The 13,273-nt window shown below is 40.4% G+C and overlaps 1 protein-coding gene across 8 annotated transcripts in view; it reads right to left on the reverse strand.

The window, feature by feature from the left end:
- Positions 1–13,273, reverse strand: part of TPRG1 (tumor protein p63 regulated 1) — a 219,753-nt gene that overhangs the window by 110,970 nt on the left and 95,510 nt on the right. For 5 of the 8 annotated variants that reach the window (XM_050776422.1, XM_050776426.1, XM_050776406.1 and 2 more), the window contains 2 exons: positions 1,929–2,017; positions 1,494–1,724 (listed from right to left, as the gene is read on the reverse strand). In XM_050776422.1, the coding sequence (XP_050632379.1) occupies positions 1,494–1,715 (222 nt within the window). In that variant the 5' untranslated portion in view covers positions 1,716–1,724; positions 1,929–2,017. The remainder of the gene's footprint in view (positions 1–1,493; positions 1,725–1,928; positions 2,018–13,273) is intronic. The other 3 variants (XM_050776436.1, XM_050776441.1, XM_050776412.1) reach the window with 1 other exon arrangement.

Here is a 13,273-nt window from a genome sequence, read left to right on the forward strand (position 1 = left end):
ACAGACATAGGTTCAGTTTTTCCTCATAAGTTAAACATTGTCACCAGAAATTCCAGTTTGTCCATGCAATTGTTTTCTTATTCCTTTTTCCCTATTTCCTCTTCACAATTGCCAACTGGTTGGCCTATTCTAACTTCAGGCCCAACACCAGATTCAGAGAAGACAATTTTCCATAGTCTCAGCCAGCTCTCATAATAAATCAGCTCCCAATAATAAATCTCCTATTCTATATCACAGTGTGTTCTTCTATCATCAAACCCTGACATCATCAATATCAAAGATAGCACAACTCCAAGAGATGCTTTGATTTCCTTTGCAGCTATATCACACAGCTTAACTTTGCATATTGAATAAAGTTCACATACTTTGGAAAACAAACCATATGCTCTACATATGCAGAGACACTCACACAAACACACATATAGTATAGCACCTACTAAAGCATCTTGCACATAAGAGTATATGCAATGTTTAAACACAGACTCACACAGGCACGCACACACACACACACACACACACACACTCGTTAAGTTGCTTTAGTTAAAACTTTACCTAAACCAAAGATATATTTTGAAAGCAACCAAATCAGGATTTATTAATTAAAGCTTTGGAAAAGTTACAAAACCCTGGCCCCAATTTTTTATGAGAATGAGTTAAAATACATTTTTTTCCAAAAAGAGATCTCCCACGGTCACATGAAAATGAGATGTTCTCTGTTGCTGTAGTGTAAACTCCCTGATTTTGCCCCCGATTGATCAAAACCCCTAAGCTAACCATGACTGTGCTAATAAGAATGTTGAAGGATTGGAAAGAGGATCTATAAGTAGGAGGAAGAGCTCAAGAGGGAAAGGTATTAGAAACCTATGAAGCACTCTCCACTGGATCCAAATGTTAAAAGTTAAAAATACTGTTTTTTAACATCTAGATATACGAACTCCCTCCTGCTTACTTACCCATCCATCTACTTTCCCAGCTCCATTGCGCACGTAAGAGAGCTCAGCTCCAGACGGTAGCTGTAGATTTGAGATTTAAAGCTACCTGCCCCCACGTCGTAATATGAGCACCCCATTGTAAACCTTAGAGAGTCAGTGCATCCTTAGCAACCCTCTCCACTCCATTATCCATATCTTTCCCACACAATGAATACCCTCACCGGGTTAACAGCTTTGTATTCTAGCTACTATGGTTCTCTCCTTACAGAATATTAGTTCTTTGAGATCAGGTTTAGCATAAACACAAACTGAGGAACCAAAGAAGGAAGCTGGGGGACATACTTCTTAATACTACCTCTGGAATCTAAAATAGATCTTTAAATTATCTAAAGTTCGGATCCTTCATCTTTAAATAGGGATAAGGATACCTACTTCATGATTATTATGACGATTACATGAAACAAATGTGAATACGCTCGGTAAATATGTGATACACAGAAGGATTTTAAGATGTTTTATGGTGAATTTTTATGTAGTATTTAAGAGAACCAATAAATTTACCCGTGTAGCAAAGTACTTCCGTGAGATATAAGGCTGATGATAAGGATTGGGGTAAAGAGTAGATTCAGTCACACTTGACTGCCTTGAAATCTGTCTTGGCATCGGGTCCTTGCCTGGGTCCTCTTCTTCCATCGATAGGTGGTCAGTCTCAGAGGGCTGGTCATCTCCCTCTTGCTTCAGGGACACAGCCTGGAATCCTTCAAAACTCCCAATTGTTGACATTTCTTCAGCCTAAAACAAGGGCAGAAAAATCTCATTGGAAAAAATGCTGCCTGTATACCTGTGTCCTAGCTATGGCAAAACAGAATATGATGAGCAACTGGCATTCCTGAAACTTAAAAACACCCCTCATGTTAACTAAACAGAGGCATTGGTGGATACAGCTTCATAACACAGATTTCTAAATACCATCCATAATCCTGCAAGGTCATTTACCAGAAGAGTGAAGGAGAGACTCTCCAGACAGAGAAAAGGAGTTTGCAAGTAGTTTCATTTTCTCATCTTTAATCCCAGGAGACAGGAACCTGAACAAGAGAAGAGCTGTATAAAATAATTACCAGACAATTTCTCTTCAAAATTGCATAGCATTTTTGGTTGAAAATTCACCAGACTGAAAGCTTAAGAGTTAAAAGCAATGATAATGCATTTTCTTTTGTGCTTCTTGGGTAATAATAGAGCATAAGAGCACTTAGAACTGAACATGTTTTTAAACTGAAAAATTCGAATTCTAAAAATTTATTCTAAGGAAATAATTTAGATGAATACCCAAAGACTCACACGCATGCACCTGCATACACACACACACACACACACACACACAGTTGTTCAGTTGGGCATCATGGCTCATGCCTGTAATCCCAGCACTCTAAGAGGCTGAGACTGGTAGATCCCTTGTGCTCAGGAGTTTGAGACCAGCCTGGGCAACATGGCAAAACCCAGTCTCTACAAAAAATACAAAAATTAGCCAGACATGGTGTCATGTGCCCATAGTCCCAGCTGCTCAGTAGGATGAGGTGGGAGGATCACCTGAGCACAGGAAGTGGTAGTTGCAGTGAGTCAAGATTATTCCACTGCACTCCAGGCTAGGCAACAGAGCAAGACCCTGTCTCAAAAAACAACAACAACAACAACAACAAAGTTTGTTCATTACAATATCGCATCTAATAGAAAAATATACCACGTTACATGTAAAAGAGAAACACACCAATTTATATCTCATCGAAGAACACTGTGTATAAAAATAACATTAGACATTCATGCAACATTGTGTCTAACACCAAAAAATAAAAATAAAAAAGTATCCATCAGTAAGAAGTTGACTAAATAAAATATGTTGTACCATACTATAAAATACAAGTGTGAGTGTATATTTTCATCACCAAAAAATATCCAAAATATATTATAAATGGAAAAAAGTAAGTTACAAAATATTATAAATAATATTATTCCAATTTGTTAAAATAATTTAGAAAGAGAAGAAAGATAAAAGGGAAAGGAAAGGAAAGGAAGAAGGAAAGGAAAGGAAAGGAAGAAGGAAAAAGGAGAAAGAAAAAACAAAGAAAGAGAAAGAAAGAAAGAAAAAGAAAGGGAAGAAAGAAAAAGAAAGAAAGGGAAGAAAAGAAAGAAAGGAAAAGAAAAGAAAGAAGGAAGGAAGGAAGGAAATGTACCTGCATATGTATATACAGGCATACATGTATGATATAACGGATTTAAAAACATCTAAAAAGAGGGCCTGAAAAGAAGTAAAATAAAATATTAACAATAATTATCTCTAGATGACAGCGTTAGAGGTGATTTTTATTTTTGTTTCCATGTCTGTGGGTGCTAGTAATGATCACACATGGTTTAAAATAAATAAATATAATAGAGTGGTTTCTATTTTGTACATACAAAGCAAAGCAAAATAAAATAGAAGGCACATGGTAGCTTGGCAAACTGTGCACTCAGATCATTTCAAGCTGACAGTGAGCATGTTATCCTAGAAAGTTTCATGTCCATTTTCAACATGAAAGTAGGAATGCCATATTATTCTCAGAGTCACCTCCTTGTTCTTAAACAAAAGTGGTTTTTAATCAATTTCTTTGGTTCTTGTGAAACAAAGGAAGGTGAGAAAAAGCCCCTAACCCCAGCAAGCTTCCACTTTTGAAACTGGGATTAACTAGGGTATTCACAAGCGGTAAAAATAGTATGATCCTATAATTTATTAGCTAATTTTGGATATTTTGGCATGAAAAGGGTGCTACTGGCAATTATGTCAGGATGATAGGAGTGAACTGGACTCTCTCAGTCAAATGTGGATCTATATACATGTTTGCCCTGAGGATTTGAATGTAGGAGAAAACACAGCTAAAGTAACTTACAAGTGGAAAGCCTTACACAGTTTGCTTTACATGTTTTAAGATTTATATGTTTTCTTATCCGATCTTTCCAGCAATCCTAGAAGAGCTACTTACTCTTTCCCCGTCTTTCCGAGGAACACAGAGTAGATGGGAATCACCCAGGGTCATACTTTGATAGTCATAGTAGCAACTGGCCTCCCAACCGTGCCCCCAGTACAGCACACCCAACGTCTGTCATAAGGCACCATATCATGCTGCCTTATGACAGAAAAGATGTCTGTGAGCTTTTAGGTAATTTTTTAAAGTTAGGTGTGCAAAAGGTAGAAATTGGTCTCTGAGAAAATGAGGAATGAAGAAGCAGGAGAAAGTGTGTGTGTGTGTGTGTGTGTGTGTGTGAGAGAGAGAGAGAGAGAGAGAGAGAGAGAGACAGAGACAGAGATAGAAAAGAGACAGAGAGGAGGCACTCTGGCTTCCCTGTCCCTGGCAGCTACATGCTCTATGTATGTAGGTCTGCCACCTTTATCACAGTGGGTGTTGGAAGGAAATGCATTTCTAAAGTTCTCTATAACCTGTGAAGGAAGATTTGTGCCATTGGGGAAGGAAAGCCTGCTTCTGTATTTGTGCACTCTGTGAACACACGCCTAACAACAGACATCTGCGAAAGGCTCCTGTGCCTGGAAAACAGAGGGAGGATTTAATTAGCACCACTTCCTCTCCCTCAGGCTGTCTTCTCTGGAAACACTTGGGGAAGCTCTGTGCTCTGAGACCAAGCTGTTTGAGATCCAGGAAAGAAGGAAACTCTCAGCTCCGTTTAAATTCTCACAGCCATAAATAGTGGGGAAGTTGAGCCCAGCTATCCCAATCCAGAGTCATTCCAGCTCTATTCGAGTCACAGGAACGTATTAGAAGAACAATAAATAGAACTTCCTCAACTTCCCCAGTATGAGAAGCGTGCTGCCCATCTACACATTCCACTCTATTTCTCACGACCTCTGGCCTCGTTCATTCCCAATTCAATAACAGGTGTTCTTCTATCCCTGCACAGGCTAGATTCTATGAAATGCTAAAGGTACATTAATACCAGTAGCAGATCCAGTCAAAATCAAATGTTCCATTGCTTTCACATAGATCAATCATCCCCTGCAACAAGCTCATTCGGAATTTTTAGAACTAAAAAGATTTACTGTTCTGTAATATTCCCCAGTAAATTTATCTTCATTTAGAGAGTAAAGGCAGCACAATTTCATAGGAAAACAAAGGGTCAAAACTTAGAAATAAGCAAATGATGTTCACACTTTTTTTTTTTTTTTTTTTTTTTTTTTTTTGAGACAGAGGCTCGCTCTGTCTCCAGGTTGGAGTGCAGTGGCGCAATCTCGGCTCACTGCATTCTCCGCCTCCCAGGTTCAAGCGATTCTCCTGCCTCAGCCTCCCTAGTAACTGGGACTACACGCCATGTCACCACGCCCAGCTAATTTTTTGTATTTTTAGTAGAGATGGAGTTTCACCATGTTGGCCAGGATGGTCTTGATCTCTTGACCTCGTGATCCGCCCGCCTCGGTCTCCCAAAGTCCTGGGATTGTAGGCGTGAGCCACCTTGCCCAGCTGATGTTCACACTTTTTAATGGAATCTTCTCATTCCAGGGAATTCATGTAATAAAAACTATCTTAAAGAAGCAAAACACTACAATATTAATTGCTTATTCTGAGTAGTGATGAAAAATTGAAAACCAACTAAACACCTAATGTTCAATGAATGGCTAAGTATATCCAATTGGTATTGTACAGGCATTTAAAATAGCGCACAGACATTGCAGTAGCACGAGAATAAAGGTTGTACCTTCCTGAGTGAAATAAAGCAGGAAACCAAAACATTTTATCTTGCAGTGTTCCATTGAATAATTTCACATTGGTAAAGACTAGAAAGAAAATATCTGCATTTATTGAAGTAGTGGATTGTGCATCAATTTTTGCTTTTTTTAAAAAAATTAAATGGCAGTAGCCTTAATAAAGCCTTAAAGAAGTACTACCTTGTCTTTGATCAGACAATAGAAATACTATATTTCTCAGCTGCCAGAAAATTCACAAGTAAATTTAATACAGTATTATAGTAAATAACTTATTTCCAGATCCTGGTCTAAGTAGAACTGTTTCCATTTATAAGTAACTGCGTCTATCTCTGTGAGACTTTTTCTAATAATATTATAGAAGCATGTAGGGTAGAAATTATAGCTTAAAAGTTATTGTCTAATTCAACTTTTTTATTTGGCAAATATTGAAACAGACCCCCTGAGATGAAGGCTGTCCATGGCCACACAGCTCCATAGCATCAAAACATGCTACCAGACCTCTAGTTTTCTGGACTCCAGTTCACTGCTCTTTCCTACTCTTTAAGTTGCTGCATTTAGAAGAAAAGCAAAGAAACAGCCATTAGACTTATGCACTGGCAAACTGGAGACACTTTTGCCAAATGTCTGAGGCCAGTCAGTTCTGGGCTCAGAGATACAGCTTCCACGAAACAGGACCAATCCCCAGCTTCCCGTGCATCCGCAGTCCCACAGCGAGTGCTGCAGGCTGAATGAAGCCTTTCTCTTTCCCCCAGAACCAGGCTGACGAATCCTTTAGGTGCAAGAAGCACAGTGCCTGAGGTTCACAAAACTTTCAGAAGTCCTTGAAATATTTTACTTTCTTTTAAAATGAGAAGGAAAAAAATAGCTTTTAGGGTCACATAAAATGTTTTAAATTTTTCTCACATCAGAAAAAAAAGTAAAATTTGTAAGGCGCCTCAAACCTATTATATTTTGCCTGAAAGAGAAAAAATACATAATATTGGACAATTTAAAGTTATAGAAACAGAAGTTTTAATACTGATGTTGTTACAGTGGAAAGACAAAAAGGTTTGGGGCACAGAGATCAGAATGTGGTCCTGGCTCAAATCCATATGCTTTCTACTCCCATTTGCCATTGAATTTCTCATTCTGGTGCTCCATCCTAGACTGTCAGAGCTAGAAACCTACCACCAGTCCAGAGCTTTCCAGTCTTTTCATCATTGAGGATTCTGCTCCACGCCATACTGAAAGATTTCTGTCCTACAGAAAAACTGTACAATCTTAAGACGATTCTTTTTGCTTTTTCTAAAAGCGCAGATGGATCCATCATAGTTGGCCACCAGTAAATGTTTGTTTCTCAGAGAAGTGGATGAATAACTACCCTGAGAAATTTTTAATCAGTGTGAAAGGCACCCTGAAAACTCCTAATCAGCTCGAAAGGCATAGCTGGCCACACTTAGTTGCCAGAACTTGAGTCAGAGGCAAAGAAAAGGCATGTTTGGGGATTTTGTTTCCCTCTCACAACAGTTCAATAAAGGCCAATTTGAGGCTGGGAGCTGTTTTAATCCCAACACTTTGGGAGGCCAAGGTGGGCGGATCATGTGAAATCAGGAGTTCGAGACCAGCCTGGCCAACATGGTGAAACACCATCTCTACTAAAAGTAGAAAAATTAGCCAGGCGTGGTGGCAGGGTAAAATCCCAGCTACTTGGGAGGCAGAGGCAGGAGAATTGCTTGAACCTGGGAGGCAGAGGTTGCAGTGAGCTGAGATCGCACTACTGCACTCCAGCCTGGGTGACAGAGCAAGACTCTGTTTAAAAAAATAAATAAATAAGTTTGAGTACAGTTTGAGTATAACAAAAAGTATCATACTTCAGATTTAGAAAACAGTACTGGCATTAAAGATGCTTGTCTTCTCTCAGTGAACCTCTTCACAAGAGCCATGTCATTCTCCATTTCTTCAGCATTACCTGCCCCCTTTTAAATTTAGTTTTCAGAAAGTCCTTCTGGGCTGCTGGCCCTCCCTGCTGCCGGTCCAGCTCCAACACCAGGCACTCCCTTGCTTTTTTCACTTGTTCTGTCTGTCTCCTGATACCTCCAGAAGTCACATAGGGTTTTTAGAAATCCTATTGCGGGTATCTATAATATCCACAAAGCTTTTGAAATATCAATAGCTACTTGATGATCCCCCTTGCTATCTCTGTGAATCCTTGGGAAGAAAAGCTGGCTGTTTAGCACTCATCTATTCCAATCTTCACAGTCTTAGTCCAATGCAGCTGCTATAACCAAAGACATGGGGCTGAATAATTTATAAACCACAGAAATGTATTTCTCACAATTCTGGAGTCTGGTTAATCCAAGATCAAGGTACCAGCAGATCGGTGTCTAGTGCGGGTCTCTGCTTTCAAGATGGTGCCTTTAACATTGTACCGTCCGAAGGGGACAAATGCTGTGTCCTCACATGATAGGAGAGATGAAAAGGGTCAAAAGGGCCTAGCTAGTTTCCTCCAGAGTTTTTATAAGGCACTAATCCCATTCATGAGAACAGAGCCCTTATAGCCTAATCCCCTCCTACAGGCCTCACCTCTTAATGTTGCTGTTTAGGGGATTATGTTTCAGTATAAATCTTGAAGAAGACACAGACTTTCAAACCATAGCATGCACCTTTTACAAGTAAGGAAACTGAGGCCCAGAATGGTTATGTGTCTCTTCTGAACTCTCAGTTATTTACGATTAAGTTAAATAAAGAATGAAATTACAGTAACCACAGAATTTAAAAATCTTGTATCTAGAGAAATATTTGTGCACAGACAGGGAACTTAGAAAAGTCTATGGCTTGTTACAAGAACGATGACTCTGTTGCAGATGGGGTAGCGATGGGAATAGGAAGGAAGAACAGGAGTTAGTCCCTGTGGCCTGTGTGTAGTCAAATATGTCAACGGTGTTTTCTCATGCGGACACCTCCACCTCCATGAAGGGGTTAACAGTCTCAAGGCATATACTCAAAATAAAAATCTACTTTTAATTTTGACATTTTGTAAAGGTAATTTATGTGAATTTATGTGTGCAGCCTTCCCTGAGTCTCTCTGTGAGAACAGCCAAGGGATGTGCACTGGATAAACAACAATACTCTAACACCTCATAACTCTCCAACAAGCCTGCTTCTGTGCCAGTTGAGATAAGAAAATTGGCAAACAATTCCTTACAATTTCACATTTTGTGTATTAGTGATAACATGCCAGCAGGGCTGCTCTGTGTCCTGGGGAGAGTTGAGTTAACGGAAGCTTTCTCCCCTCCCAGCTCCACCTGGGCCAGGCAGAGCCCTCTGCTCTGCTCTAAAGTGCTTTGACTCAGCAGCAGATGGAAAGAGGGCTGTGGGGAAGAATACAGGGCTAGGCTGAGAAATGTGGGTCCTCACTCCTTTGCTGTCCCCTCAGAGTGACCCTGGGTAGGTCACTTTCTTGCTTCCCTTCTCTGCACTGCAGGCTCCTCTCTGCAAAATAAAGGTGAGACTTGATTGTTTGCAAGTTGTGCTCCTGGATACTATTCCTTGTTTGTTGTTGTTGTTGTTGTTTGTTTGTTTGTTTTTTGAGATGGAGTCTCACACTGTTGCCCGGGCTGCAGTTCAGTGGCACGATCTCAACTCACTGCAACCTCTGCTTCCAGGGTTCCAGCGATTCTCCTGCCTCAGCATCCTGAGTAGCTGGGATTACAGGTGCCCACCACCACACCCAGCTAATTTTTTTGTATTTTTAGTAGAGACAGGGTTTCACCATTTTGACAAGACTAGTCTCGAACTCCTGACTTCATGATTCACCCACCTCAGCCTCCTGAAGTACTGGGATTACAGGTGTGAGCCATCGCGCCCGGTCCTGGATACTACTCTTGAGGTTACCTGAGGGGTTCATGGGTGGGTTTTCCAGTCATCAAACTTGTTTCAGTCAAAAAAGGTCCATTTATCACTTACTGGATTTCTTCTGAAGCTTTTATCTAGGGGAAAAATGTTCAAATCTGAAAACTATCGGACTAAATTATTTGTAAGTTTCCAGCTCAATGAGTCTACAAGATTTGATTAATTTTTCTTCAGTGTCCAGAATGTTTTAGATGGAAGCCTGTAGAGATTGTTCATAGATGGTTTTCCCCATCTCATCTTCATCATGGGACTCCAACTGAGCAAATTAGTTCTCTTGTGATTCAAAAGCTGTAGGGTCACAGGAATAAGATTGTGATAATGGTCATGAATTCGGGTGCCTATTGTGGAGATTATAGGATGTCATTTTATGACTTCCCTCTGACTCAAATAGAAATCCATATAGACCAGAGCTGCTTGGGACATGCATAGTGGAGAGCTGGGCATCTCACTCAGTCTAGGGCCAGAGACATGCTTGAGCCTCAGTAACTATTCTTGTACTTAAGAAGGAAATAGTTTAAAGTTCTGCTGAGCTTCTCACACCATGTATTGATTTTTAGAGAAATTTTCTCAAAAATACATAAAGGAGAAAATGATAAAGACAAAGATACTGACTAGAGAATTTTTTGGGATTACAGATCTCTTGAGATGAATTTTCTTAGACATTTGAGGGCATGCATCCACCACTCATCCAGTCTGGATTATGATAGCACTTGAGTTCTTGACTCCTGTGGCATTGATCCTACTATTCTGTAATCGCCATTTACTTTCCTGTCTTCACTAGTGGGCCATGGGCAATTCCAGAGCAGGAACTGTGCTGCACTAATCTTCGCAGTCCAGCACTTAGCATGGGCATTCTATAGAGCAGGCATTAAGTTTAAATTTCTTGGATGGATGAATGGATACCCTGCCTGTTTCTCAGCAGTGCTTCAGATTGGAAGGACAAGGCTTATATTTGTTTTATCTTTGCACATTACATCATACACAGCGAGTGCTCTGTAAATGTTTGTGAACCGAGTGATGAAGTTCTGTGCTAAAGCACGAACGAAAGCATCTTCTCTCACAGACACACAGAGGAACTCATACCACAGTCTTTAATCTACAGAAGCTGATAGTCTAGTGGAGGTGACAGAAACACGAGCAGATAATGGCAGCCTTTTGTGATAGAGCTGTGATAGGAGTGTGTGCACGAAACACCATAGAGACAGAAGATGGTGAGTGGGAAGAGGGGAATGCGAGTGTGGGAAGTTAGAGGTGTGGAGTAAGGCACCTCAGAGCTGACTGCACACTAGAGGGTAGGTGGAGTACGTTCCAGGCAAATGTGTGAGGTGTGAGAGGAGTGTGTTCCCAAAGTGGCAGGTAATATGCTATGTGCAACTGAGATGTCAGCTGCCCACCCCCAAACCCAATCCCCTGAAGATCTGGTTACACTTGGTGAAAACTAACATTTCACAATGGGAGGAGAATCTGAAATTCTTCTACCACTTTCTCCGTATTCCCTTCTCTCTGCCATCCCCTCCACACCTGCTGAGAATTTTCTCACAGTCAGCCCACTTACACATTCTGGCCTTGGCACTGTAAAAATTCCACTTGCCTTAAGAATTTCATGGGGTTAACAACTTTATCAAAGATATAGAGAGGCCACGGAGAGGAGTGTCACATTGTGTATGGTCCAGTATTGTATCATTCATCTATTTCTCACTTCTTTCTTCTCAGAATAACAAATTCTTTCTTGTTTACGTGCTTGGTTTTGGTTAGAAACATATCCACTTAATCTACATATCCAGATCTCTCAGGTTCTCCCCTTCACAGCCCCTGTCCAACACTGAAATTCCCTTACAGAGATAAACTCTATGGCTAGCTATTAATATAAACCTATATAAGGATTTGTGAATTAGAAGAGAGTTGGCAGGAGAAGCAGCTGAAAAAGTAAAACAAAACCCTCTGTAAGTCAAATATTGAATTGAGTGACTTATCTCAGGCAATAGCAAAAGTGTCCTACTGTGCAACTGGCCTGACCCTGAAGACTGTGGGACAGAAAGGCGGTAGAAAAGTGGTGGCATTCTGGGGAGTAGAATAAATACGACTAAATCACCAGCCCCCTGGCCCCAACCACATGCACATACAAAAGAGAGAGAAAAATATAGAAAGAGAGGAAAGAGCAACATGCAAGGCTAAAGATGTTGGTCCTGATAATGTACCCAGAGAGCCTGTAAGGACCCAGATATTTTCTCCATATATAGATGAACAAGAAAAGAGCAGAGAGATAAAAAAAAAAAAAAAGCAACCAACGCCTAACAGTTGAGACCTGCAGTAGCTTTTGTTATTTTCTCTACAAACTAAACAGAATCCCTGATTTGGAATCTGCTGATTCAGAAGCGTGGTGGTGTCAATGCCTGGGCATTAAAACAAGCCTCTGTCCCAGTTATTCAGACATCCCAGAGGAGTGTGTAGATTAATGCCTACCAGAGATTACTACCTTCCCAGCATTAATCCTTGTGCCAGGCGGTGAGAACAAACATTCCACAACCAGATGTTCCTGCCTGGGAGTTTTGTTTAAGGAAGTCACCCCAAAACCTGGGTTTCTTGTTAGGCTAATTGTGACTTTTTACACATACATTTTATAAAATTTACGGAAAGTATTCATCTAAGTTCTAAAAATAGTATTTTTCCCTCAAAATAAAAGTTCCGGCCTTTATTATTCTAATGAAGTTTTTATTAATTAAAATTTTATTGAACTACGACATGCACTCAGAAAACCATAAATATGTAGAACAATGAATTATCATAAAATAAGAATACTGGTGTGATATAGTCTGAGGGTGTCCCCACCCAAATCTCATCTTAAATTGTAGCTCCCATAATTCCCACAGTGTCATGGGAGGGACCCAGTGGGAGGTAACTGAGTCATAGGGGCCGGTCTTTCCCATGCTGTTCTCATGATAGTGAATAAGTGTCTCGAGATCTGATGGATTCATAAAGAGGAGTTTCCCTGCAATGCCCCCTCTTGCCTGCTGCCATGTAAGACATGTCTTGCTTCCCCTTCACCTTCTGCCGTGATTTTGAAGCCTCCTCAGCCATGTGGAACCGTGAGTCAATTAAACCTCTTTCCTTTATAAATTACCTAGTCTCTGGTATGTCTTTATTAGTAGCATGATAACAGATATTAATACACCATGTAATCATCACCGAGGTCAAGAAATAGCATGCTACCAGCACTGTGACAGGATTATTTTTCTCAAAGTGGCTCTTCAATTAGTCTTACGTGATAAAATCCAACAGGGCTGCCAAACATTTTAGATATTATCTAACTCAACATCTTCATTTTACAAATAGGAAATTAGATCCTCAGATGGGGAGTAAGGAAGTGACTTACCTAAGGTCACAAAGTAAATTAGTGGAAGCAGTAGCGTTTCAGGATTCTCTTTTCTGCTTAAACTGCCTTGAATCCCTGAGAAGGCTTTGTTGGCCTATGAAGCAAGAGAAACCTGCTCTCTGAGAGAGGTGATGTCAGCAAGATGGCCAGCTAGAAGCCCCCTAGCAATCTACTCTTCACAAAGACAGTCAGAACAACAAATAAACAACTGCATTTTAATGAAACTAACCAAGAAAGAGCATCAAAGTGCATCAGGGGAGTAACAGAAACCCTGGTGAACACAGAAACTTGAGATTGTTACGTAGAGATGGGAAGGAAATGTCAGGCCTC

Source organism: Macaca thibetana, chromosome 2 (genome assembly GCF_024542745.1).
Source record: "Macaca thibetana thibetana isolate TM-01 chromosome 2, ASM2454274v1, whole genome shotgun sequence".
Lineage (NCBI taxonomy): Eukaryota > Metazoa > Chordata > Mammalia > Primates > Cercopithecidae > Macaca > Macaca thibetana.